Source organism: Ailuropoda melanoleuca, chromosome 7 (assembly GCF_002007445.2).
Source record: "Ailuropoda melanoleuca isolate Jingjing chromosome 7, ASM200744v2, whole genome shotgun sequence".
NCBI lineage: Eukaryota > Metazoa > Chordata > Mammalia > Carnivora > Ursidae > Ailuropoda > Ailuropoda melanoleuca.
This window is the reverse complement of record NC_048224.1, coordinates 69,088,853-69,116,440: the sequence shown is the minus strand read 5'-3', so window position 1 is coordinate 69,116,440 and position 27,588 is coordinate 69,088,853. Positions and strand designations below refer to the sequence as shown.

At 47.8% G+C, this 27,588-nt stretch overlaps 1 protein-coding gene across 1 annotated transcript in view; it reads left to right on the top strand.

Moving 5' to 3' along the window:
* Positions 1-25,946, top strand: part of FLT1 (fms related receptor tyrosine kinase 1) — a 173,939-nt gene extending 147,993 nt beyond the window's left edge. Inside the window, exons 20-30 of the mRNA XM_011233822.3 lie at positions 717-805; positions 4,283-4,439; positions 4,865-4,962; positions 5,690-5,812; positions 7,385-7,496; positions 9,064-9,163; positions 14,779-14,884; positions 15,153-15,295; positions 17,323-17,407; positions 19,149-19,243; positions 22,840-25,946. Coding sequence (XP_011232124.2) covers positions 717-805; positions 4,283-4,439; positions 4,865-4,962; positions 5,690-5,812; positions 7,385-7,496; positions 9,064-9,163; positions 14,779-14,884; positions 15,153-15,295; positions 17,323-17,407; positions 19,149-19,243; positions 22,840-23,041 — 1,310 coding nt within the window. The 3' untranslated portion in view covers positions 23,042-25,946. The remainder of the gene's footprint in view (positions 1-716; positions 806-4,282; positions 4,440-4,864; positions 4,963-5,689; positions 5,813-7,384; positions 7,497-9,063; positions 9,164-14,778; positions 14,885-15,152; positions 15,296-17,322; positions 17,408-19,148; positions 19,244-22,839) is intronic.
* Positions 25,947-27,588: the final 1,642 nt, after the last annotated feature.

Below are 27,588 nucleotides of genomic sequence, written 5' to 3'. Positions count from 1 at the left end.
CCCATTCCTCCTCACCTCCTGAAAAAAAGGCCTCTCAGTAGATCCAGAGGAAACAGTTTGTCCATTTATGGAAAGGCGCTCCATCCTAGAAATGCCTTCCCTATACAGTTAATTGAGATGTTCTAAAGAGAAGGATTCCCTTTGAGACCTCTTTCCATGAGCTCTGGGTTAAGTGGAGAGCATTTTTCCCTCAGGATGGCTTGAAGGAGTGTAGCCAGAGGTAAGGTAATGGATAGAAGGATGAGCCTTCCTTGAAGCTTCACATAAAGGAAGGAGTCACTTCTGGTGTGATCCTAGGAGGAGGGGATGTGAGGGACAACCAGAAGGGCCCTTCCCTTCAGACAGGTTTTCCCCGCTGGGGCAAGTGGCCAGACAGGGTTGCAGTTATGACTCAGGGCTCCAGCATGTTCCTGAAGACCTGTCTGTCTTCCCCTGTGGCAAGGTTAGCGCTTGGGTATAGATGTGTGATTGCTGCTTAAGCCAGAAAGAATGGTGCAAAAGACCTGTGCACATCAGTGTTTTCCAAGGTCATCAAAAGTAGTAGAGATGAAGGGTAGTTGGGAAGACCTACCTCCTGTTCGGAGTAGCAATGGGTACAGAAATCAGCTAAGGGCTAGGACGCCCCAAGTAGAGTCCTAGAGACCCAGCCATAGGCTGCCTACTTCTCCATTACCCTTGCGAATTGACAAGTGATAAACCATCTGTTTTGCGTACAGGGCCCCTGATGGTGATCGTCGAATATTGCAAATACGGAAATCTGTCCAACTACCTCAAGAGCAAAAGAGACTTATTCTTTCTCAACAAGGTAAGGAACTTTGGGGTGGGAGGTTTAGGCTATAGCAGCATAAAGCAAGAGAAACCTGTATTCTTTTTTCTATTAATGACCAATCTTAAAACCCAATCTCTGCTTTGTCCTTCCATGCTAATACCTCACACTTTTCGCGGGCAGTGCAGAGACTATGGAATCCCAGTATATGCAGCAACAATTAGAGGTTAAAATGTATGAGCCATCTGCCTACCTACCTATCCAAGCATCTTGATCATTTTCTATCTTTCTCCCTGTCCATAATGTACACAGATACCCACACAAATCACTTAGTCACTTGTTTCTTTAAAGAAGATGATAACAAGTATAATTGTCTACATTTACTAGAGAAATTAAGGACTCAATCAACTGAGTGACTTTGCAGTGAACACGAAGCCAGTGACGGGGCCAGAGAAATTATTTTCTCCTCTTGCTATACCCTTTACTCCACCTTCCCCAGACCCTCACCACCCATGTCAGCCCTGCACACACACAGAACCGGCCTTACCCACTAAAATAAAGTCACATAACAAAAGGAACATGTAGGTTTAAGTCCTGAAGGCAGAGATTACTGAATGGAGGAGAAGGTTTAATAAAACTTTGCCAGTGTGACCCATCCCACCAGGGTTGTGTCCTCTGGGCTGGAGCAGCTTGGGGAGCAATGACTCGACATTATTACCTGATAATCAGCAGTGTTGGTCGTGAGTCTATGCAGTGTGGTGATTAAACACACAGACTCCAGAATCAGATGTCCTGGGTTTAAATCCTGTCTCTGTCACTCAAAATCTGGGCCCTTGCACAAGTTACTCAATCTCTTGGTCTCAGTTCCCTCCTTTATTAAATGGAGGTAATAACAGAACCAAACTCATGGCATTGTTGAGGGAATCACATTTTTCACTGAGTTAAGCACTCCAGAAATGGTAACTATTGTCATTATTGACCCACTGCGAGGGGAAGATTGGGAGAGTCCAACCTAATGCCACTGATCTGTACAACCCGTGTGATGGGTAAAGTGCCGCACATCCAAGAATCACGGCCATCTCTCACATGGACAAGAGCATTCATGGGACATACAAATAAGAGCCACTGGACAGCTGGCCAATTCTCTCATCCCTCCAGCTTTGACCCAACCAAAGACACAGGTGGTCTACCAGACTTGGAAACATGAATATTGTTCTCCAGTTTTAAAGCATGCCCTCCAATAGTTAGAATCTTAAAGCTGAAGGGGCACCTGACTGGCTAGTCGGTAGGGCATGCGACTCTTTATCTTGGGGTCCTGAGTTCAAGCCCCATGTTGGGGGTAGAGATTACTTAAAAAAAAATCTTGAATCTGGAAACGACCTTTGTGATCAGCTAGTTCACTCTCTCACATTACAGATGTGCCCAGAAAAGTCAAGTGATTGGCTTAAGGACACTCACGTACCCAGAGGTGAAGTCTGGGAGAAAAGAGCCCCGCTCTCTTGACAACCCTTGTGAAGCTTTTCTGTGCATTACATTGGATAAGGAAGGCAGGATGGGGGTGGGGGTGGGGGAAACACCATAAGAAAAAGGGGAAAGTGGTGGCCCGGGATGGGAGCCGTGCAAAGTCCCTTTAGTCCTGAAGTCCTGGACTGGCTTCAAGAAGAACTAAGGCGGCAGCATACCCCAGGGACCGGGGCAGGATGGAACGTTTGGGTTCGTGCGTCCTTTGTTTACAAGGTTCCGCTTCCTCCTCCGGCTATATTTAATGATTCGCCTCCCTGTTGGTGGAGCTCAGTGTTTTCATGGAAAACACATAGCTGTCTTTCATATTTGGAACCTAAAGGAATATAAAGAGAAAGTGAAGGAAAAATCGAAAGGCTAAATAGAAATGGGATATTTCGTTTTCCAAAGAAATGCAGCAGGATCACTCAATACTATTTGTAATAAATTTGCTGCCTTCTGCCAGAGTCCAGAAAGTTCCATACATCCACCTTTATTTAACAGCGGTGGTTACCAATAAGCAAAGCTGACTATAGCATTGATGGGGAGTCAAGGAGGGGGTGAGGGAGCCTGAATTATGGCCCCTGCAGATGTGTCCAAGGCTGTGACCACTGGGAGGATGAGGGAGAAGGCACCCCGGAGAGCAGGGCTTGTGAAAAATCCAATTGCAGTCCCCAACTGAGCAGAACCAATTCTACTTGCCTCTGGGAGACGCAGAAACAAAGAATTATAGCTCACCTCTTCTCAGGTAGGTCATCTGGGGTGGCAGTGGGGGTCTACGCTGAGGCCACCTGCCCCGAGACAGGGCTCCTGCGAGCCCCCCAAGCCTGAGTCTGGCTGTCTCTCCTGTGGCTCCCTCCTCTGTCCTCTGCTTACTCCCACGACGCCCTCTAGTGGGGGGATCTCTCCTTTGTGACATTTCGAGGAAAAGCCAAGCCTGTGGAGCCTGGCTGGTCCCAGCACTGCCAAGCCGTGCAAGTGCATCAAGGGACACGGCTGAGCCCCAGCCCCTCACAGCTGCTCCTCAGTACTGCCAGCTAGCATGACGGAGCCGAGGTCCACGCTCCGCCAGTACACAGTCACGAAGCCACTGGGCACGTCAAATTTGTAGGGTCACAGTTATTAAGTGAATTACCAAAGATGATAAAAATCTTTTCTGGTTCCACACAGACACCCAGAACCAACACCTCCTTTCCTAGGAGTCCAAACATAACAAGATTGAGCTTTTCCAGTGAGGGAAATGAAACCCCAAAAAGGAGGTAATTTGCCCAATATCACATAGTTAATGAAAGAGCCAGATTACACACCAGAGCTTGGATGCCCAGTCCAGGATGAAAGGCCTTTTCTGCCCCTATTAGGATCAAACTGGATCTTTGTTTTGAATGGAGGGGAGACAAAGAAATGTTCAAGTTCTCTCCTTCCCCGAAGAAACCAGAGAAATCGATAAGTATAGCCTTCTCTCATTACTCACAGGGATTATGCCAAGTGAAGCCCCAAGTCCACTAGGGATTTGTTTCTATTATTCAGATGGTGTTTCACAAGATGGCGGGTGGTATGGAAAAAGTGGTTAAGGGTATGGACTGGAGTTGGCCAAACCTGGGTTCAAGCGTTGCCATTTACTATTTGCATGTGACTTTTATTACTTTCCTCCTCCGAACCTATTTCTCCCTGTATCAGCAAGAACTACTTAAAAAACTGTTACTAAGACTAAATGAGAAAATGCACCTAAGAGTCTGAGTATACTGGCTGACACCGAACAAGCAGTCAGTGAATACCAGTGACTGTTAATATTTCTTTGGCCTGCCTAATATGCCATCTTGAAACCCACTCGAAAGCCGAACAGAACCCCAGGAAGAGCCAGGCACCTGAGCACCGTAGGGCCCTTGCCACTGATTTAACCCCTGCTTTGTGCAAGGACACTCTCCCAACTCAGGCGCCTGCCCGCTCGAGGGATTCGATTCCTCACTGCTGTTCTGAAACACTCTTTCTTCTGTGTCCTTCTCGGTCGGTTCAAAGGATGCAGCATTACACATGGAGCCTAAGAAAGAAAAAATGGAGCCAGACCTGGAGCAAGACAAGAAACAAAGACTAGATAGTGTCACCAGCAGCGAGAGCTTCGCGAGCTCCGGGTTTCAGGAAGATAAAAGTCTGAGCGATGTTGAGGAAGAGGAGGGTAGGTATTAATTCCTTCCTGTCCTACAGTCTGAGATATTTTTACAACATACTGTGCATCTCTGACATTTTTTTCTTATTTATCACCCTAATAAACATCCGTGGGAGACTTGAAGGGTAATGTCCTGAGGAGATAAGATTTGAATTAAGATTATTTACAGAGTTACTAATTTTGACAGGGAGCTGTGCAATTGTCTCCCCTCAGGGCTTTTTGTCCAGAAAGATCATCCCCCACCCCCATGCTTGGGTAGAATGGGCTGGAGGCCTGGAAAAATCTCTGATATTCATGTTGAAACTCCAGTGCTCTTGAAAATGAACTCTGATCTACTTGTTGGTTTTATGTTTTGCTAACATTGTTCCAATAAACTGGGATTTGGGGGGATAACAAGAGCCATTACAAACAGTTACGGTTTTAATGCTTTCCAGATTCTGATGATTTCTACAAGCAGCCCATCACTATGGAAGATCTGATTTCTTACAGTTTTCAAGTGGCCAGAGGCATGGAGTTTTTGTCTTCCAGAAAGGTCAGCCTTGCCTTTTACTGCTTTCCTTCTTTGCCAGGCCCTGACATGTGGACGTTATATGGACACACTCACCTTTGCTCTAAATCCACTCTTCCTAGTGTTTGCTTACACTTACGTAAACATCACACCGAGTGCCTTAATTTTTCCTGAGAGGACAGAGGAGCCTCGGATACCAGTGAGTAGGAACTGGATTCTGGGGGAAAGCCTCGCCAGGCTTCAGACTAGACAAACCTGGTGACCATTCTCCACATTGGCCCCTGGCATATTTTCAAAGCTGGCCAGAATCTCCGAATACACAACCTCCCGGAGAGCTTCTGTTCATTCATCCATGGGGAGTGCTCCACGACACTGCAGCCAATCTTGATCTGACCTGAGCAGCTCAGGATCAAAGGCTGGGAGTGAGGGCAGTGGGGTTTTGCTTACTGGGAGACATCGACAGCCAACTTGGTTTACCAGGATGCTGTCGGGCCAAGCAGTGGCAAAGCGGACTCGGGGCATTTCTTGGCTTTGGGCCTCGGGGTGGAGGGGGCGGGAAGGGGGGTTATATTTGTAAAGAAACGTCTTCGTGTTTATGGTCACCCCGTGTGCTTTGGAAGTCGCTTCCTTCATGTAAAGGGTCATGTGAAATGGATCCTCCAATTAAGAGGAATAAGGACACTGAAAAGACGCAGGAAAATGGTGCATTAGATTAAGGAAATGCACTCATTATGCAACTGTTTTATTCTAGTGCATTCATCGGGACCTGGCAGCAAGAAATATTCTTTTATCTGAGAACAACGTGGTGAAGATTTGCGATTTTGGCCTTGCCCGGGATATTTATAAGAATCCCGATTATGTGAGAAAAGGAGATGTAAGTCAGCGCGATGTTTCTTTGACTCATTTATACCCTGTCGTCTGTAAACCGCAGACCAAAGCCCTTGGTAAATATTTACACACTCCCTGAAAACCATCATGTGTTTTCTGTGAGGACGAGCAGCCCCGATGGGCTGTGTACCAGGGAGCCCTTGTGTGGGGCTCAGAAAGGCCCCCATCTCCTGGTTCTGCTCTTCCCCCGTTGCTGGCTGGGTACCTGTCCTTTTGGGCCGCACTGCCAGAGCCTGCTAACCTGAGAAGTGCTCAGTGGGGGCCTGGGAAGACCGTATCATCGCCTCCCTTGGACTCCTGTGGGAGTTCCCTGTACCGCTGGAAAGAACAGCCTGGACTCTTTCCCTCAAATAAACCCGGGTGATGGATTCAGCAGGTGTGGGTATCTCAGGAAAGGGTGGGGGAGGGTATCAGTCTTATCTTGCAGAGGAGGAAATGGTTTACCTCCCGTGCCTGCCTACCCGCCTCGCATCTCCCTGATGGCGTCCCCTGGCTTCTCTTCCCTGCTTGTTTTTGAACAGAATGTTATTTTTCAGCTTTGTGGGTGACCTCCTGTGTCCTCTCTTGTCCAGAGAGGGGGCTGATGACTACCGCGGGAGCAGTTCTCCAACTTGAGCGAGCACACACGTCACCTGGAGGGCTTGTTAAGCTGCCATTTACTGAGCTCCACCTCCCAGAGACTCTGACCCAGGGAGTCTTGAGACTGAGAATCTGCCTTTCTAACGAGATTCTAGGTGCTGCAGATAACAGCTGCTCCCAGGACAAGACTTTGAGAATTACTGCTCCACAGTCTCTTTTTATAAAAGGAAAACACTGAACCTTCCTCAGGAGTGCTGATTTGCAAAGTCTGTCCCCATTTTCTGTCATCTCAGTCTCTTCCAGCCTCTCCCACTTCTGTTTCCTTCTCTCTCTCTCTCTCTCTCTCTCATCTCCTGCGATCCCATACTTCCTGTCAAATCCCATCCATCTGCAGTGCGAGGCCTAACCCACCGGGACTCCTGCTGTCTGAAGAGAAGGAAGATTTGTCTGCACACTTGAAAACAAGCCAAACGGTCTCCTAAATGCTATCACCTACCTACCTTCCTTCCTTCCTTCCTACCTTCCTTCCTTCCTTCCTTCCTGTGCCTTCGCCCGCTCCCCTGATTCAGTGACTTTGAAAATCCTGTCTTTTTACATAGGAATGCCTTTCAAAATCCTCCTTCTTAAACACCAAAACCCAAACCCTAAAAATCATCGATTTTTCAGGATGTGTCCTAATTCAGATCGTCCTTTTCCAGGACCCCATAGAGTACACGCCTTTTGAGAGAGAAGGGTTTCTTCCAGAGTCCTGGAGTGAGGACATGCTGGATTTGTGGGAGGTGCTCACCAGACATTGCCCGCCCTCTCTTTTAGTGTGACCCTGCATGTTATAAGAGTTTCCTCCATTTTAGGAAACCATAGCTGCTCTAGGAAATGATTTGTGGGCCAAGTGTTATCTGGGAGGTGACCCCATGGGCACTTGGGTTGCACATGCTTTGTTTTCCAGTCCTTCTGCTCAAGGCCCCCTGCCCTTTTCTAGACTCGACTTCCTCTGAAGTGGATGGCTCCCGAATCTATCTTCGACAAAATCTACAGCACCAAGAGTGATGTGTGGTCTTACGGAGTACTGCTGTGGGAAATCTTCTCCCTAGGTAAATCTGGGGGGAAGGAAGGGATCCAACAAATGGCCCAGAACCAAATGCCTGCGTCCTCTGTCAAGTGTCCTCCGGATAGACCCACCCTTGAGATCAGCCTCTAAAGGACGCCTGGGTCCTTGTAGCCGCTCACACGAGGAGCGGTGCACGCATGTGTGCCCTGCACCTGAAGGACGCCCTGTACCCGCACACACGGGGCGGGGGAGGGGCACCACAGCATCGCATCAGCCATCTGACTCCTTCCTCTCTCCTCTGCTCCTTCTCCTAATTCCTCAAACTCCCCGATTCCTAATGCCCTGCCCCTTCCCTCCCTGCATCACCCTCCCCTCAGAATTTCTTCAGAAAGGCCCCAGCAAGCGCAGCTCAGCCTACGGGGAGGCCTTTCTCGCGGCTCTGATACTAGCCCAGCTAGCCCTGGACGCTGGCTTACGTACGATGAGCAGCGGGAACACTGGTTGTGTTTTCTGCTTCCTAGAACATCCGCGATGGGTGGCTCGAAGCCCTGTTCCAGGGCCCAGGCACACACACGTGCACCGAGCCCACATGTGCTCGCGGCCCCACACTGACGCTCCGAGGCCTCCCCAGCGTGGGGTCTAGCCAACAGTCTTTTGGACTTTGCCAAAAACTGGCCTTTCGGAGCAAATAAAAGTCACCCAGTAACATCCCTGGTTTCCTGTAATGTGTGAAAACCATTCCCCTGCTTTCGATGACAGGCACCTGTTGCTTCCAGTCCTTGAAAGCAGCTTGGCGTCCGCAGTGGCCCCACAGTGACACAGTGCCAGAGCCGCACGCCTCCAGCTGCTTCCTACCAGCAGCAAGCACCAGAGAGTGCAGACAAACAAGTGTCGAGAGACACTGGATCCGAGGCCTGCCACAGGGCAGGTCTGCAACAGGGCAGGTCGGGAGGCCTTCGTGCCCCAGCTCCGACCACGCCTCCCCGATGGGCAAGCTTGCGCGGGCCTCCTGGAGGGGAAAACCGGCAGAAGGCAGAGTCTGGGCCCCTGGGGCGCGCTCCAGCCCCAGACTCCCACCCCGTTCGGCCTCACCCTGGAGCTCCAGGGCCCCTTTCCCTCAGGTCCCTCACAGCAGCTAGTGCGCCAGCTGTGTGAGGAATTTCCAAGAAAGTAGTGACGTAAAGCGTTCTCACTGAGGTGTGATTGATCCACGAGTATCTGATTCCAGGTCCGCTGGCGTTTTAAAAAGAATCTCGGTCACCCAAGGTGGGAGTCTCTGATGACGGGCTTTCTTTATAGAGTTCCTCGTGGGGCGAGGGGAAGCCTCTGCACAGGACAGCCTTTCTCCTGACCAGTCAGACCACAGTAGCTGTGGCAATGGCCCATGGGCATCGGACACCCAGCACCACAGGACCGACCAAGCAAGCCTGTGGTGCTGGCAGGGTCAGCTGAGCCTCTCGGCCGGTGCTTCTAGCTGTGGAGAGCCATTCCAGTCACTGGGGATTCGGGGCTAAGCCATCGATTTAAACGGAGGAGGCCAACACTGGCTCACTCCCCCGTGGTCCTCTGCACCCCAAGGCCATGACATGCCCTGTGCTTCCACCCCACAGGTGGGTCTCCATACCCGGGTGTGCAGATGGACGAGGACTTCTGCAGCCGCCTGAAGGAAGGCATGAGGATGAGGGCCCCCGAATACGCAACTCCTGAAATGTGAGCCCTCAGCTTCCTCCCTTCCCCATCTGACCTCGCTCTTCCCACCAGCACCCTTCCGAAAGGGGTCGTCCTGCTGATGTTCAGCCCCTTTTGGGCCCAGCTGTGCTGGGAGTACTTTCTGGAAGTGGGACACATTATCCCTGACCCATCCCTCCCCGTTCCCCCTCTTGAGCACGGACATGACTTTTCAAGGCCGTTCGCTGGAACTGAAGTTAGAAATTGAGCTTCTAGGTATGAATCCAGGCACACTGAACAGACCACCCAGGCACTGAATACAAGACCTTGTCCTCATTCACATAGTGGGAGCCAAAGGAGCTAAGCAGCCTCAGGGGTGAAAGGCTAAGAGCCGCTATGGACCAGTCAGTCCTCCATGCACACTAGAGACCTGTGAGGGGGTTTCGTGTGGAAATCAGGGAAGAGGCATAGGAGAGGAAACGGGGGCTCTCCCGAATGAAGTAGAGATAATACTCCACAGAAGGTTCTGTGGGCACGAAGGCTTCTCGAGACTCTGTAGGAACTGGCAGCTGTGAGGGGCTTCTTCTTGAGGTGGCTCCCTGCTTCCGATCCTAGGACTCCAGGCTCCACGCAGAGGCTTTCTCCCTTGTGCAGATGCTTGCTGGCCTCCCTCAGACACCCTTTTCCTGAAGCTTGTGGCTGTTTTGCACTTTGAGGCCTGAGCAGGAATGTGATGACACCTGCAGTTTTGTTGAACTGCTGCTGACAGGGACTTGGGCCTCCCCAAGGCGGCACCACCTTTCCTGAACTGGCAGGCGGCCCTCCCTGTCCTACCCACACAATGGGGTCTTGTCAGAAGCCCTAGGATGGCCTTTGGGGGGGAGTCAGAGGGAATGAAGGAAGTGTGGGCTTGGCCAAAGTGCAAGGTTGCTGTCTCTTCCTTCATCAGCTGGAGACAAGGCTAGGTCAGACCCGGGGCGAGGGTGGGAGGCTGGGGCCCTGAAGGCCGCGCCGTGAGCAGAGTGAGTGCAGTAAGGAGCTAGGGGCGCCTGTTCTTGTCAGGCTTCTGTGGGGTCTTATCAGGAAAGGCCAGAGACCCTGAAGCAGGGCTCCTTTCTGAGAGCTAGGAACGGAGATTAGCCCCCAGGATGGCATTTGGGCTGTGGAGTGTGGAAGGCATGGAGAGTTTTTAACCGCTTGCCTCCTTTTGCTTGCTCGAGAGAGGGGCAATGGCCAGGAGAGCTGGTGTAAAATGACATTACTTTGCACTTTACGGTTTTCTAAGTGTTTCCCCCCCACACACCCAGTTTCATCTAAAGCTCCCAGCAAACTTCAGGGGCAGACAGGCAGAGGTGATCATTTGAATTTGATGAGTAATGAAACAAATCTTCTCAAAAGTGAAATGATTTGTCCTCTGTCAACTAACTGGTAGCAGAGGAGACATTTAGAAGCCAGTCTTTTGGACTGATTTCCCTAGATCACAGGACCATTACATTAGAAATACACCCCACATTCCTTCGAAAAAAGGTTGCTGTAATACATCCACTCATGCTTTGACCTTTTCTTCCACTTTTCATACAATCTGATGATCACGGGCACCTGGGGGGCTCAGTCAGTTAAGCGTCTGCCTTCGGCTCAGGGCATGATCCCCAAGTCCTGGGATCGAGCCCCGCATCAGGCTCCCTGCTCAGTGGGGACTCTGCTTCTCCCTCTGCCCTTCAGCTCCTGCTCTCTCTCTCAAATAAATGACTAAATCTTTAAAAAAATCTGACAATCACAAGACTAGTTCTCAACTACTAACCCTAATAATAATTGCAGTCATTATTAAGTAATGTTTAATATTAACTAAACAGTTATTTAGTGCTTAAGTGCCAGTCACTGTTTTAAGGGTCTTTTAACACGGACTAACTTACCTAACGCTCATCAAGCCTATAAAGTAGGTGCAATTCTTAACACCATTTCACAGGTGAGAAAACCAAGACGCAAAATGTCTAAGCGATCTGCCACACTAAGAAGTTTGTCTGAGCGCAGAGTCCACGACACCAGGCCACACACCTGCAGGGTCTGTTCTAATACCGATCCAGATTCTGGTCCAAAAGGACTCTAGAAGTACCAAGTCACATCAGCTTGGGACCAAAACCCCCTTGGGCTTTACCAAAGCTTCAAGTCTTCACATTAACCACTCCCAGAACACCCTTGTATCCCAGGCAGCCTGTAGACAGAAGGATGGTTCCTCCATGCTGGGGAGTTCTAGAAATGGTGAAAAGCAGCAGCTCTGTGAAATGTTTGTGCAGAGGGCTGGAATGCAAACCTTCAGCCATTCTCAGGCGTTCAAGAGCTGGTGGAGTAATTTCCTTCTTGTTTGCTCCACAGTGGGAAGGCCTCGGGGAGGACAAAGTGCCGCTCTTGGAACTGGCCTCTGTGACCTGAACTTGGCCTGAAGTGGCGTGCACTTGGGGGCTTGGGTGACCGCTCAGAAAGGAAGCCCTTCCCACAGCTGGCTTCAAGAAGGGCTGTTGGGGTGGGTGCAGCTGGTGTCTCTTTACTGCATTCAACCTGTTTATTTAGTGATGTAAACTGTTCAACCCTGAGTGGCTGGTTCCTCGCCCAGGGCCTGTTTCATCAGATGTCTTTCAATAAGGAAATAAGCAATGCATGTTTTGATTTTTTTTTCCTTTGGTGTTTGCTGAGATGATTTGCATTGGATTTTAGGCAAGAGGAATGGAAACTAGAAATCAGAAACCAAGAATCAAAATAAAAACAGCAAGTAATTGTAGGTGGTCCCTTTTGCTAGTTTGGGCAGAGAGAGGCCAGGGCAAGTCCTGCTCATAGCGGCTTTTGGCTCAGCAGGAAAAGGGTGCTGGCTGAGAGAAGCCAGGGCCCCCAACAGGACCACCCCCCTTTTGTGCCTGGTTCAAGCCTTTCTTGCTTTGGCTACCCCTCGTACCTGAATGTCCTTCCAACAGCCTCCGAGACTGCTCGTTGCTAGCACTGGCTTGGGTGATTAGGCTTCAGGCTGGTCGGGGGGAAGCCAGCCAGCCTTCATCACATCACAGCCAGTGCACTGGAGGTGTGGGACCGCGGGCTTTGTCCAGTGACCTCCTGTCTCCTTGGTAAACGTTTTTGCACCCAGCTCAAAAAATTAGTAAAACATGTAAACTTCAAGTGAGCTCCACATAGGATTGTGCAGACTGTCTCATGCCACTTCAGACCTCTGGCCACTGATAGGCTGGGCCAGGTTGCCTGAACAGAGCAAGTGCCTTGAGCCGTGGCTCTGTGGCTGGTGGTCAGGGAGAGTTAGGAACCGTGGGCACTGCAGCCCCTGTCCTAGGTCTCCCAGACAGCAGGGACAATGGCCCCAAGTTGGAGAGCCTGTGCTCCCCTCCTCCCTCCCAGTCTCCTTCGTGTCTGCAAATTGAGCCTTACTGGAGTGGTCCTTGACATTGGCCTTCACAGCTCCTGGGACCCGTTGAGGCCCACCGCACCCCTGGAGGTTAAGTAAAATGGGTACAGTAAATGAAATACACAGGCAGGAAAGAACCAGAATCATCTTCTGAGAAGAGCCTTGACCCATCAGTTTGGACAAAGTCAGGGAATCTGTGATTCAGACAAGTGATCTTTATGAGCTCAGTCCCTTAATCAAAGACTTAGGATACGTGCTCGCTGTGTACTCAGAAAGCAGAAGCTCAACTCCACCATCCAGCTGTCAGGGGAGCTTGCCGTTGAAGACCCGCACCCACGGAGGGTGTCTGAAGACCACGGGGGGCCACCCTTCCCCTAGGGACCTGAGGAGACACACCCCCGACCACAGTGTCTTGACTCTCAGAACTGTTTTTCCCGTGTGGGTCTTTTACTGTTCAAGGTTTGGCCAACATTGACAGACAAGGTGCAAGGCAGTCCCATGAAGTCATTATTTCCTAGATGGAAATTACACTGCTGAGAGGCGGCTAGGACAGCTTCCTTTTGGATTTCAGTTCTAGGAACAGCCTTGCTTCTTCCAAGGAACTGGGCTGTTTTTAACTTTTGGCTTATGTGCATCACATAATTGATTACTCCTTCTTTTCACCAGCTGCCTGGGAACTCGGAGCACTGCCTCTGTCCAACCCCTCCCAGTCAGGACGTACGTTTTGCAGATTAGCTTTGCCTGAGCTTTTGCCTTCTTTAAAATTTTCCCTTACCTCTGATATTCTTTTCTCTTTTGGTAACCTTCTTATAGTCCTACTTTGTTCGTCACCTCATCTGTACTTTGAAACAAAATAGGGAGATCCTGGAGGCATGCTGGGATGGGCTGGTGCAGACTGAATCACGTGTCTAAGAAGTGGCAGTGGGGGGGGACACCCAGGTCCCAGCACTGCAAGTAATGTCTGCAATACGGCTTAGATCTCTTCCCAGAGACCAGTCTGACTTCCTTCTCAAATATTGGAGTACTTGTCTGGCAGGCCCTGAGCTAGGTGAGGGGTGCGGAGATGTGGTCCTTGCCCACAAATTGCTAATGGCCAGGTTCGGATCCACGTCCAAATTCTGAGGCCATTCAGACTTTGCTCCAACTTGATCAGAGTCCTCTCTAGTCCAGATGATCTTGTGAGAGAAGAGATTACTTAGAGTAAACATCTCTTGAGGAGAGCAAAGAGCCCAGGGAGAGTGAATCTGTAAGCCAGTGTGTGTATAGACCTCTGGGGTGCATTCTTCGGTCGGGGCGGGGGTTGAGAGGGGTAGGGTGGAGGGGCAGGCAGAGACCTACATTCCCTCAGACAGGACCAAGAGAAGAACCCAATACCCTTCCATCTCCAAGGTCAGAGGAGAAGAATCATAGAGGAAGCCTGTTGACATTTAAATCCCAGGACATGATCTGGCTTCTGTGAGATTAAGACAAACGTTCTCATATCCAGAAGCTCAGCCTGTACCTAGTGCCTTGAGAGGTGTGGGAGTTCAGTTTGTGATGGCGATTTTGAAATGCTGAGGCTGGCAGGGGGGAGAGGGGGTCAGCCGCATGCAAGAAACCTGCACACAGCCCAAGGAATGACCCACATTCCACACAAACATTCACCTTTTGGAAGAGACCGGAGTCCTGTACACAGTGCCTTCTCTACCTGTCTCCAGTGCTGAGCTCAATCACGGAATCGTGAGGCCCTGGACCTCCCACAAGCTTCTTAAGAAGCCTGAGCCAATCTGTTTTCACAGCCTGAGAATCTAAGTACCACACACAATTCACCCATGGATGTTTGTGTCTATGTTAGCTTTTACCTTGAAGGGACACTGCCCAGCTTTGGACACTGAGGGGAGGAGCTCTACACTGCATACCAAAGCACAAGGCAACAGTAGTGCTTCCTTTTCCAGAAGCTCGGCTTTACTCAAGAACAGCTCGTGCCTTCCCTTCTGCAGAAACCACAAGCACTCCAAAGAACTTGGGTGGCGATGGGCTCTGGAGGGTTGGTCAGTCTGCCTTTGTGGGGATGTTTTACCAGTAGGACCTGGCCCAGACAGCCTTGCTGGGAGCGTGTCACATGCCCACACCCCAAAATGAAGGCAAATACAATCTACCACAAGCAGCATAGTCTATCTGTAGGACGACACCCGTCACTTTGCTGGTGCGTGCGGGGCAATTTACACGATTACCACTGGTGTCCAGCTGGTTCTGTTGTGCTTTCACCCAACAGCTATCAGATCATGTTGGACTGCTGGCACAAAGACCCAAAAGAAAGGCCAAGATTTGCCGAACTTGTGGAAAAACTAGGCGATTTGCTTCAAGCAAATGTACAACAGGTAAAGCTGAATTTATCTAGAATATCAGAAGACCCCAGTGCCTTTTGAATGTAAGCCAAGGGGGTGTTTTATTTGTTGTTTTAAGAGCTATTGATAGCAGAGATTAGCAGTTAAATGTGCGTGCGTGTGTGTGTGTGTGTGTGTGTGTGTGCAAGATTATCTTCCCAAAACAAGATTGTGGAAATGACACAGTTGAAGCTGACATGTTTCAGAGACATAGGCTGAAATAGAAGTTTGTACAGTTAGAGCTCTGTCTTTGGTATTTTAGGACGGTAAAGACTATATCCCACTAAATGCCATACTGACAGGAAATAGTGGGTTTACATACTCATCTCCTGCCTTCTCTGATGACTTCTTCAAGGAAGATATTTCAGCTCCAAAGTTTAATTTGGGAAGTTCTGATAATGTCAGGTAAGATTTTTCTTTCCCTAGCCTTATATTATAAAATTTTCAAACATTAAAAAAAAAGTCAACCTCTTAAATTCAACCACAGTTAACATTTGCCCTATTTTGTCTATGTGCAGACTCTGTATTTTTTTCTTTTTGCTGAACCAATTGAAGACTGACATCCTACCCCTAAATTTTGTAGGAAGGTCATTCTCCTGTGTTACCACAACAAAATTATCACACCGAAGAAACTGATAGTTCCTTAATACTAAATATTCACATTTCCATAAGTTCCCCAGATGTCTTTCATACCTTAAGAAAAAACAGAAGACAAAAATGGGATCCAATCAAGAATAACACATTGCATTTTATTCTAGGATAAACCTACGTCTTTTTTCCCCCAATAACTTTTTTTCATAAGGCCTTAGATAAAACAAACTTTCTTTTTTTTTTCTAACTTGACCTAACACTAACCTCTCGTTACTGCAGAAGAAGTTGGAGAAGGGATAAGGGGACACAATATTGATTGAGTGCCTCCACTGGGTGCTGGGGGGGGCGGTGGGGAAATTGGCTCTCGGGTACTAATGGTTACATGGGTATCACACATGTTCATCCCTGCCAGTTATACATGTGTCAACACGTCATCACCAGTGGTTTACGTGCGTCACACGTCAGTCCTAACGGTTCCATATGGACGCTCATCACTGCTGTTGGTTTTGTATCATACGCACTCAGTACTAACGGGTACACAGACACACGCAGTGTGTGGTCCGGCGCTGTGCTAGGCTCCTTGTGTACGTCAAGTCCCTTAATGCTCAAAACAACCCTCTACAGTAGATATTATTATTCCTCTAACACAGATGGGGACAATAAGTCTCCATGGCAGATAGCTGTCAAATGGTGTGTCTAGAAAGTGGCAGATTGGAGTTTGTAACCTAGGTATTTTGCTACTCCCTCCCTGTTCCCATGCTGTTAGAATGATTTTTGGGATTTAGACTATCCTGTGGGCCTTCTAGCATCTTTACCTGCAGTAGGCACAACCCTAGAGCTTTGACCTCAGTGCAGCCAGGAGAGGCATGGCTAAGGGTTGGGACAGTCTGAAGAGACTGACAGCCATCTCTAGTGGCCAGCCTAGATCTGTGGTCATGGGTTATTATAGGTCAGTGGCACTGCTCACACTTCACAACCAGCCCAAGAGGCGGAAACAGATGAATCACACACCCCCCTTTTTTTTGAGATAAGAAAACTAGCTGGGATTGAACACATTAGCAATATCTGAATGTATCAGAGATGGGGGAGGGAAGTTGTCAGTTATTTGGGCCTTTCCTGGATGCTGCTTTGTCCTAGGCCAATAAGAAGCTTATCTAAGAAATTGGGCCTTGCAGGTGAAGATAGGGTTTCAGACTGAGAAATTCAGTCTGTAGGTGAGCTTGTGTGAGGAGGAACCATATAGTGGAGATCTCTGCCAGCCTTCCCAATGGATTATCAACAACAGGTCAGTCAGAAGGTGGTTATAGGAAAACACAAAAATATTACCCATTTCTCCCAATCTGGAATCCCAGAACAGAATGTACAGGACTAGCTGTTAAATCAGCTCTGTGACCTTGCGAGGTCATTTCCTTGGTCTCCTCACATCCTTTGAGAAGTAGGCAGCTACACATTATCAAGTCATATCCCTTCTCTGGGCATCATTTCTCTCCTTTGTAATGTAGGGTGTTTAGACCACATGAGGTTTCAGGTTTCTTCTAGGCCTGACATTTCTCCAATTCCACAGAGGCCTAGAAGCCCAACCACTGAGGAGTCTCTCAAAGGTCCCTCTGGGATTTAGCTCAAAACTATGCAATGTGGATTGACAACCATGGGAGGGAGTGGCCACCGCTGTCAGGATTCCTAGAGGAACACAGAAAGCAAGAGACTTTCGGCCTCAGGAGCCAGGGGATTCCTTTGGTACTTTGGTTCATCTCAACTGGGATACATTGCCCATAGTCTCCCAACTAATAAAACCTAGATGCATTTTCCTGTCTTGATTGTTCTTTCTGCTTCTTCATCAGATACGTGAATGCTTTCAATTTCATGAGCCTGGAGAGAATCAAAACCTTTGAAGAACTTTCACCAAACACCACCTCTATCTTTGATGTAAGTAATGGAATTCACCTCCTCAAGCCACCCTGGCAGGACACTTTGCCAGACTCCATCCGAACACAAGCTCCAGTAGTCTGCTGGCTCTCGGTCAGTGGGGTCAGTAACGAGTAGTGGCTGAAATGACAATTTCAGGGCACTGACAGCAAGACTTAGCTATACAGAGCTAATCTGAAAGCAGGTAATTCTGTAGTTGGACAATGACATGGAATTCACTCCAGGGTCCACGTCTTCACCTGGTCATAGTTTAGTCCCTTAGGAAACGTCATTGTGTGTTTCTAAGCTTCTTGTCTATCAGTGATGGAATCCTGCTTTCAGATTAATGGCGGAACTCAAAGCTGTGAGAGGCTGGGTCTTCACGATGTAACAGAAAGCTCTCCCTTAAGAGTAGCCTTGAGGTCCTGAGAGAAGTCTACTCAGGCTTTATGCTCCTACCCACTAAGCAGAGTCTGAACAGCCTTGGTCCTACCCAGCCACGCTGGAAGAAGCAATCCAGTACAGCCTGGCAAACGCAAGGCCTTACCCAGCTTTTGTCTCTTGGAAGCTCTGGGACGTGAGGTTGAGAGAGGAAGGGGAGGAGAGGGAGGGCTGAGCAAGAGTGCCCTCTGCTATCAAGCCCTTGACACTCAGAGTGTGCTCTCCAGGTAAGCACCGTGATCACTAAGCAGGCTAGAAATGCCAAATCTCAGAACCCATCCGTACGTGCTGAGTCAGACTTTGCCCTGTCACAAGGTCCCCAGGGGACTGATGCACACAGCCAATTTGAGGAGCACTGGTAATGCCCAGGTCCCATAAAAGGGCTGGAAAACCAACCACAGGGTGAAGGTGATGACCGCAAACACTGTGACCTCGAGACCCGGCACAGTCATTAAAGTACCAAAAGCGTTTCAAAACACACTAGAGAGGAAAAGATGACTGGAGCATTGGAAAACATTACAAACACGCTGCAGAATACCAAAGTAAAGTAGCTGGAAATTTTGTTTTTCTGCTTAGTAAGCTGGTTTTAAGTCCTAGGAAGTGACACTGAGCAACACATGGACAATTTCTGTCCACCCTAACCCTCCCCAGCCCGATACAGCAGGGACAATAGCTTCTTCGCTCGGTTAGGCTTGCTTACTGATGAGTAGGACATGGACACAGCCCCATCAGAGACTCAAAGGGTGGAGGACCAAAGTGTGGAGGCCACACACGGGGAATGCTGTATTAACAGAGTAAGGAGGAGGCTGCATGAAAGTCCATGCTAAAGCTGAACCAAGGAGAAAATGGAATTATTGCAAACTATGACCGTGGAGGGCCTGAAAATTCCATAGGATCCACAAGAGAAACAGTTAAACCAGGTCTTTATAATTTCTTGGAATTTTTGCACCTTTATTATGACCCCCAAATAACAGCATACTCACAGCGGTCATCTGCCAGAATTAGTTTTAGTAGATGTGTGCAATCATCGGCATAAAATTTGCTATAAAACACACTCACCTTACCTGCAGCTTCCCCTTTTGTTTAAAGGTATTTTCTTCACCTTCAGAAAGAAGGACCTCAAAGTCACAGGGAATAATAGGCATTTCTTGCAACTGACAAAATTTAGATTTGCCCATGTGGAGAACATGCTTTGTCTTAATAGGCAGGTAAGGACAGAGCTGGGAGCGACTTCGGATGTGTATCCCAGTATCATGCCCCAGACCCGTGGGCCTCTCTGGGTCAGGCAAGAAGTGTAACCGTTTTCCTTCCTCCCGACCAGGATTACCAGGTGGACAGTAGCACTCTGCTGGCCTCCCCCTGGCTGAAGCGCTTCACCTGGGCTGAGAGCAAACCCAAGGCCTCCATGAAGATTGAGTAAGGAAGCGGGGGTCTTTCTAGGATGGGGAGGGTGTGAAGGAAGATGCTGGGGGAAGCTCATTCGCCCTCCTCAACTACAGTGTTCAGACATTGCAGAAAAGCACTTTTTGTCCTGAGAAGGGCAAGAAGGAGGGTATAAAAATCAGAGACAGGAGCACCAAGTGCTGAGAAGGAAGCCTGGGATTTGAGAAGTAGGAACCTGCCGACAATTCCAGCAGGGACAGGCAGTGCAAACACTTTGAAGCACAGTGCCTCCGCTGGAAGGAGCCTGATACACCCAGCGGTGAACAGTGCAAAAGCCAGATGGGGACCTGCCAATGGGGCGGGGGGGGGGCAGCTTCCCGTGATTACTCCCTGGGCTGGCAATGTTTGTACAGGAAGGCTCGCAGGCCTGTTTCCCCCAAGATGTGCCGTCCTGAGAAGCCAACCTTTCCAGGGAAGGCTTGTTTCTGGTCAGATCCTGGCGCACCCCCTTCCTCACAGGGCCATCCACGAGCGCCGTCGGAACTGCTCAGGCTCCAGCTTTTCACTCCGCTGGTCCTGCTAGCACTTGAGCTTCTCTGTGCTAGTCTTACCAGGGGATCGTGCCGGACCGGCGAAGGCTGGGCCCATCAGGCATGCCTGCCTTTCCTGATTCAAATGCCTGCCTGTCTCACCCAAAGGCAGAACGTGCTCCTTTTTCCTCTAAATCAGGGGTCAGCAGACTTTTTCTTCAAGAGCCACATAGAAAACAATTACTCAGGGCACCTGGGTGGCTCAGTCAGTTAAGGGTCTGCCTTCGGCTCAGGTCATGATCCCAGAGACCTGGCATCGAACCCTGCACCAGGCTTCCTGTTCAGCGGGGAGCCTGCTTCTCCCTTTCCCTCTGCCACTCCTCCTGCTCGTGTTCTCTCTCTCAAGTAAATAAAGTCTTAAAAAAAAAAGAAGAAAACAACTACTCAACTCTGCCATTGTAAGATAAAAGCAGCCATCGCCCATATATAAACATGGAGGTGTGTCTGTGTCCCAATAAACTTTATTTACGAAACAGATGGCTGTGGCCAATGAGCACATGAAAAGATGCTGAAGGTCATTTGTCACCAGGGAAGCACAAATCAAAACCATGACCAGATATCACTTCACACCCAGTAGGATGGCTAGAACCAAAAAGTTGGTGTTGATGAGGATGTGGAGAAATCATAAGCCTCGTGTGTTGCTGTGGGAATATAAAATGGTACAGTCACTTTGGGAAAGAGGATAGAAGCTCTTCAGAAGGCTAAGTAGAGTTACTCTAAGCAATTCTACTCCTTTGGTACATACCCAAGAGAAGGAAATCTTATGTCCACACATAAGGTTATTCATAGGGGCGCCTGGGTGGCACAGCACTTAAGCATCTGCCTCCGGCTCAGGGCGTGATCCCGGCATTCTGGGATCGAGCCCCACATCAGGCTCCTATGCTGGGAGCCTGCTTCTTCCTCTCCCACTCCCCCTGCTTGTGTTCCCTCTCTCACTGGCTGTCTCTATCTCTGTCAAATAAATAAATAAAATCTTTAAAAAAAAAGCTTATTCATAAATGCTCATAGCAACATCACTAATAATAACCCAAAATAAAAACAAGCCAGCTGTCCTGCAATTGATGAGTTGATAAAATGCAGTATACCCATAGAATCAACTATTATTTGCCAATAAAAAAGAACAAAGTACTGATACATGCTACAACAAACCTTGAAAACATTATTACTGAACGAAGCCAGTCACAACAGACTACACAGTGTATGATTCCATTTACGTGAAATGCCAGGATTAGGCCACTCTATAGAAACAAATTCATTCAGTAGTTGTCGAGGGCTGGGGGTGGGAAGTGTGGGGAAGAAGGGTAACTGGCTATACTAATGGGTATGGGTTTTGCAGGGTGAGGAAAAAGTTCTAAAATCAATTGTGTTGATGGTTGTGCCATCTGTGAATATTCTAAAAACCATTCAGCTGGACAGTTTAACAGGTGAACTGCAGCTCAATAAACCTGTTTAAAAAAAGAAAAGAAAAGAAAGAAAAAGGAGAAAAAGAAAGAAAAATTAGAAGTAAAAGAAGAAAAAGAAAAAGAAGAAAAAGAAAGAAAAAGAAAAAAGAAAGAAAAAAGAAAAAGAAAGAAAAAGAAAAAGGAAAAAGAAAAAAGAAAGAAAAAGGAAGAAGAAAAAGAAGAAAAAAAGAAAAAGAAAGAAACCAAGCAGGTGGCCAGCCCACAGGCTATAGTTTGCTGACCTTGATCTGAGTTGAAAGGTGGCCCCAAATGCCCCAAAGGGATTGAGTTAGTGCAATCTAACTACCGCGAGGAAGTCCAAAGGGGAGGAAATAGCCAAGCGAACATCTTCACACTTGGTTCCTTCTACCGCAAGCACCATGATGGTACCAGAGCTGAGTCCCCTCAGAGGGTGGGGGCCCTCGCGAAGAAGACGTGTGTAAGGGAGGAAAGAAAGCAGCCTACCCACAACCTTTTGTTCCCTATTTTGGAGCACTTAATCTAGATCTCCGTGAAGGAAAGCCATAACCGCGCCCTCGACTCTGAGATTAAACATATAGAAAACGCTTGACGTGTTAGTCCAGAACCAATCGAAATGATGTTGGTAGCACACGAGCGTGTTCTAGTGCCAGCAGGAGGAACCCAACAACTATGAACGGACAAGAGCAGCTTTCCTTCCTTGTGCGTCTGTGTCAGGCTGGATGTCACACAGAGAACCGGAAGCAAGTTTCTCCTTGGAGCCTTGCTAGTGACAGGCCCATAACTCCGGTTTTCTCGAACACAAACGTGGTAGGAAGACACCTGTACTGCCCTGTTTGTCTGAAGCTCTCTTCGCTTCTGGAGGCTGTTGTAAGACATCCCCACCAAGTTAGCGGCTTCAGCCAAGAGAAACTTACCCTCCTGCAGCTCTGGAGGCCAGAAGTCCAAAGTCAAGGTGTTGACGGAGCCGCCCCTCCTCCGGAGGCTCTGAGGGAGCACCCAGTCCGCACCTTTGCCAGCTCCTGGCATCTCTGGGCATTCCTTGGCTTGTGGCTGTGCCCCCCGCTCCACCTTCAACCCCCGCCTTTTGCGTGCGGCCGCGAGTCTCCATCGGCCTCCCTTACAAGGGTAGTGAGTGTATTTAGGGCCCACCTGGGCGATTCAGGCTGAGCTTAATGGCCTGTCCTGCCGCACGAGGTACTATTCAGCCTCTGTCCTACAGGGTGCTAGTCGCAGGTGCCAGGGATTTGAGATCAATTTATTTTGGAGGCGGGAGCATTTCTCAGCCTACCACAGTAGCTAAGTGGCCCAAGGGCAGGGGAGGGCCATACCCGCCTTGGAATTATTTTCCACCCGGGACTGCATTTGCAGGGTCTATTCACCCGGCCCACCCCGCGGCCAGAGGAAGGCATCCTTCTGCCCAGGGCCACCAAGCTGGCAGTAGAGAAGCAGCGTGCGGCTCTAGAACAGAGACTGACCTGAGACTGAGATGGGCTTCAATAACCATTAACTCTAGGACAGTTACGAGCAAGGACCTAACAGGAAGGAGCGGACGTTAGTCTTCGTTTTCAAGAAATCAATTTTGTGTATTTAATTTTGTTCTCTTTTCTCTGTTTAGCTTGAGAGTTACCAGTAAAAGTAAGGAGTCGGGGCTTTCTGAGCTCACGCAGCCTGCTTTCTGCCATGCCGGGTGTGTGCACGTCCACAGAGGCCGGCGCAGATTTACGTACGACAACTCAGAGCTGGAAAAGAAGATTTCGTGCTGCTCTCCTCCCCCAGACTACAACTCGGTGGTCTTATACTCCACCCCGCCTGTCTAAAGTTTGACACACCACCTTCTTTCTAGAACCACACAAGTATTTATGCCCCCTGAAAACTAGCTTTTGCCAGTATGACACATATATAAATTTACACCTTTACCCTTCCACAGGAGCAAGCTGCCTTTTGTGATTTTTAATAGTGCTTTTTTTTTTCTTTTTGACTAACAAGAATGTAACCCCAGATAGAGTAATAGTGACAAGTGAAAAACACCACTGGTAAATCCTCACATTCTTCAGTGTGTTAGAGAAATCTTTTCTAAGCCCAATGACTTACCTGCTCCTACCCGCAAGACCACAGGGCATTTGATGAGTCAGGAGAGGCACTGATCACACGGTGTAGTGTGGACTCCAAGGGGCCAGCCGCCGGTGCCCTAGAACTGGGAGGCAGCGAGCCCTAAGCGGGCTTGTGCAATGTCTCCGGGGTCTTGTAGCAGATGCGACGTGGAAGGAGGAGAAGGAAAGAAGGGAGAAAGGAAGAAGAGAGCACACAGGACAGAGCACTGGAGAGAAGAATTTGTACTGTCCCATATGGGCAGGGAGTAGGAGAGGGCTATCAGCCATGACAATGCAGTGGCTTCCAAACCCCGACCGAACCCGGTCCACATGGAGAACCCAGCCAGGGAGCAGACAGGACAGAAGGATGAGGGGACATTTTCTGGATTCCGGCAGGCAAGAAAAGGACATATTTTTTTGAAACTACAAATTTTAAAATCTTAGCTATGGGACTGGATCTATGCCTATTCCCATATATGGCACATTTTGAAATTTCTAGCACTGGGCTTGGTGCTCAGATCTGGGCCGAGACTACAGGCCCCTCTAGCAGGATACACTGAAAACTCACCTTGAGCTAAGTTGGCTCCATGGCATGATGGCCTCACACCTAGCAGGTTGCTCAGAGTAAGCTAATCGGAATGAGTTTGGTCTGTCAGGGTTACCTGTTGGGCTTTAAGCCACATGTTCAAAAATATTGTCAGATACTATTTTAAGTATTAATACATAATCAAGACACTTCACTCAATTTTTTACATTAACCTGTTTTGTACAGTTATAAAAGGAAGCTGAGGAGGATGAAAATGAGTCTTGTGGAGGGTTTCCTCTATACCAAAACCAGGATAGATGGAGCAAAAACAGGATGAACAGAGTGGAAACCCCATCTCTATACCAACCAAACCAACTCACTGAAACAGTTGGGACCCAAAGGATAGGAAGTCAATCATGCTTCCTTTTTATGGGGATTCTACTATCTCATGCTAGTCTACTGGAAAGATGTGGAAGGACGCTAACCAATGTTTATTAAGCACTTTATGCTCCTTGAGAAAAAAGGTGATATGTAATTTATGCAAGATACTTTTAGAATCGGGACTCAGGATATTAGTTAATGAGCCATCAAGAGGAGAAAAGCCTCTTTTCATCTGCTTTGGACCTTGCCTTGGGTCTGAGGATGATGGAAATAGGGAGACAGGGTACACAAGGGTGCCGACTCTTCAGGGTCTGAAGACCCTGGATCTCTCAACTGGCTCTGTTTGATGCTATGTATTTAGGATGTATGCACCTTCTAAGGCCAGTCAAGGCTGGACAGGCAACAGTGAACTGCTGCTTCTGGCAGTAGAGACGAGTATGCTTCCCTTTATGCAAGTGACTTAACTCTAGAACCTGAAATATAATAGAAGAATCTTTGCTTCCTTCCCTGGCGTCACACTCTGGTTTCAAGGTTCATAGTATAAAGAGATGGGACAGTCAGCACACCCCAAGTGAGGCAGCGGGTGCCCCAGCGGTGGCTCTGCTGGGGAAGCCTCTGGCCGGCAGAGAGGTAAAGCAGGCCTCTCCATCAAGAGCTCAGTCCAAACAAAATCAGGCCAGGGCCAGAAGAGGGGATGAGCTTTGTTCTTCCCCCTCTTCGCGTGCACAAAAGCACCTGGGACAGCTGGCGACAGTATCAACCAGGTAACCAGAAGGAGGTTCAATAGGGGAAATAAAAGAAGGCCTCAATCAATTCTTTCATGCTTTCAAATCAGATAAGGATCCAGCAATGAGCGAAAACAAAACCTTTACTTTTATTTACCACATCTTGATTTCAATAATCTAATTCTTAATTGTTCAGAGACCTTAATAATGTCATCTTTCCAAAAGAAAAAAAAATAAACATGTACTAGAACTATGTTAATTCAGCTGCTTCAAAGACTCAGGTTTCTATCCTACACGAGTCCTTCAGTCAACAAGGGTTCCACCTAGAGTCTTAACACAGAAAGAAACTGGAAGCTTGCAGGAATGAGTCTATCTAGTGACAAAAGTGCTTGCCACGGATTGGTTCGTCTACCAGCCCTGAACATTTATTGAAAAGCACTGAAAATTAAAAGACTAATCAACTGATGATATTATTAGAACCATTTGTCACTTATGACAAGAAAACAGTTGACACTAACGAGTAAAGCGGCATTTCCTTTCAGGATTCGTGAGACCACGTATGTGTAACAGTGAGGGTGGAATGGGACTGAAACCATATGCAAGTCTGTATCTAGTTAGTCTAAGAAACGGTGGTCAGACCTTAGTTTTAGCCCATGGAACAAATTTGTCCCAATCCTGAAAAATGTCATGTAGGTCTTCTAGCTGTGCCTTGTTTCCCAGCCCGTAAGAATGTCAAACACGAAACAGATACTTGCCTGCCCCTTTTCATTGGTGAAAGGAGGAGCGCATCTTTGACTGACAGTGGTAGTAACTGTATGTGTATATACGTGTGTGTGTTTTGTGCGTAACTATTTAAGGAAACTGGAATTTTACTTTTATACATACCAAGAATATATGCTGCAGATATAAGTAAGACTGAATTTGGTCCTACATCTCTAGTCACTATGAATGTATTTTGTATGCTATCTTCATATAATAAATTAACTTCTAAAAACATCTACATAGTTTCTCCAATTTGCTTATTCGTGAAAAAAGGGGTCATGGGTTACCTTGGGGGTGAAAGACTGGTGCTCTGAGGGATCTCATTAAATACCAATTATGAAACAAGAAAAATCAAATAAACACTCTGAAGAGAGGGGCAAAGAGCTTTCTGCACCACAAGATGGCCGCTCTAAAGCATCAGTAAATCAAAACCCAGAAAACGAACACAATCAGAAGTAAATGTACAGACTGAGTGCAAGTGCTGGCTGCAAATGGGAAGTGCCCTCAATTAAAAAAGAGGTGGGTTTTCCCAAACACTAATTTTCAGCTAAGAAATGATGATAATTACAGGACGTGTGTGCGCGTTTCTGTGTGTGTATTAAGAGATGGTAGATAATTAGATAAAAGCCTAAGACACTAGAGCTTCCCTAAGAAAAGTACACCAGCCAAATAGCCTTCACTTGTGTTTTGGTGGATTACATCGTAAGAAGAGAAATAAATTCAGATCATCACTAATAGACATAAGTGACCAACACATTGTCTTGGAAAGTGGTCTTACCATCACCTTCCTAAAAACATCATGAGGAAACTAGATTGGAGACATCTTGTAAGGGAAACCAGGCCTCCTCTCTTTGGGACAGAGGCAAGAAAAAGGAAAAATGACTCATTCCAATAAATGTGTGGTTAACTGAAGAGGGCATGAGGCATTTTATCTTCATGAATATGAAATCCTTTAAAAATATCATTGGTTTTCATAACATAAGAGTAAAGTCACTCATTGAAGCACATGATTTGAAGAATGCTCGAGGAATTGGTGTCACATCATAGTTTAGAAATTTTCTCATGACTCTGGAAACTTATAGTACATTTGGGAATTGTCGTGGGTTTTTGTGTTTTTTTTTTCTTTCTTTCTTCCAGCAGAAGAATGGCCCAGTAAGGTTTACTGGACTCCTAATATGTTAAACATATTACCAGACTTTTGGATTTCACAGGTCAGTAAATTTTACAAAAATATCCTGGATCCCCACACAGGGATGACTAGCCTTCTATTTTTTGAACTCAGGATATTTTAAGGGAGAAAAAAACAAAACAAACCAAAAACAAGATGCCACAAATGTTCTATTTCTTGGTCTGGGTGTGGTAGCTAGGTGTGTTCGTTTTGTGATAATTCAGAGCTGTATACTTACCTGCAAACTTGTGTGTGTGTGTGTGTGCTATTATTCAATAAGAGATTATTAAAAGAAAAAAAAGCCCATTTAATATCACAACTTTTCACAGAAGACCCATTTAAAAAAGAGTAAGGGCTTCATCTCAGAAGAAAACAGATTAACTTCATAGGCCAGCAACTATTCTAAGTGCTTTAGAGGAATAAACTCATTCAATTTTCAAAGCAATCCAATGCGACTGGTACCATTAGTTATACCCACATCAGTGGGAAGATTGAAGTCGTCAAGAGAACTTCAAAATCTCACCCTCACATCTACCCGCCGGCAAGCACCCATACTGACACAGTCAGCCTTCTCTGCTGGACGGCCTGTCAGCACATGTCCTGACGCTACTGGATTCCTTCCTACCCTCAAGGACATGGCTCCAGCAATTCAGCACCCCCTCACTGCCGTCAACTGGTCCCTTTCCCACTACATCAAACATGCTATTCTCTT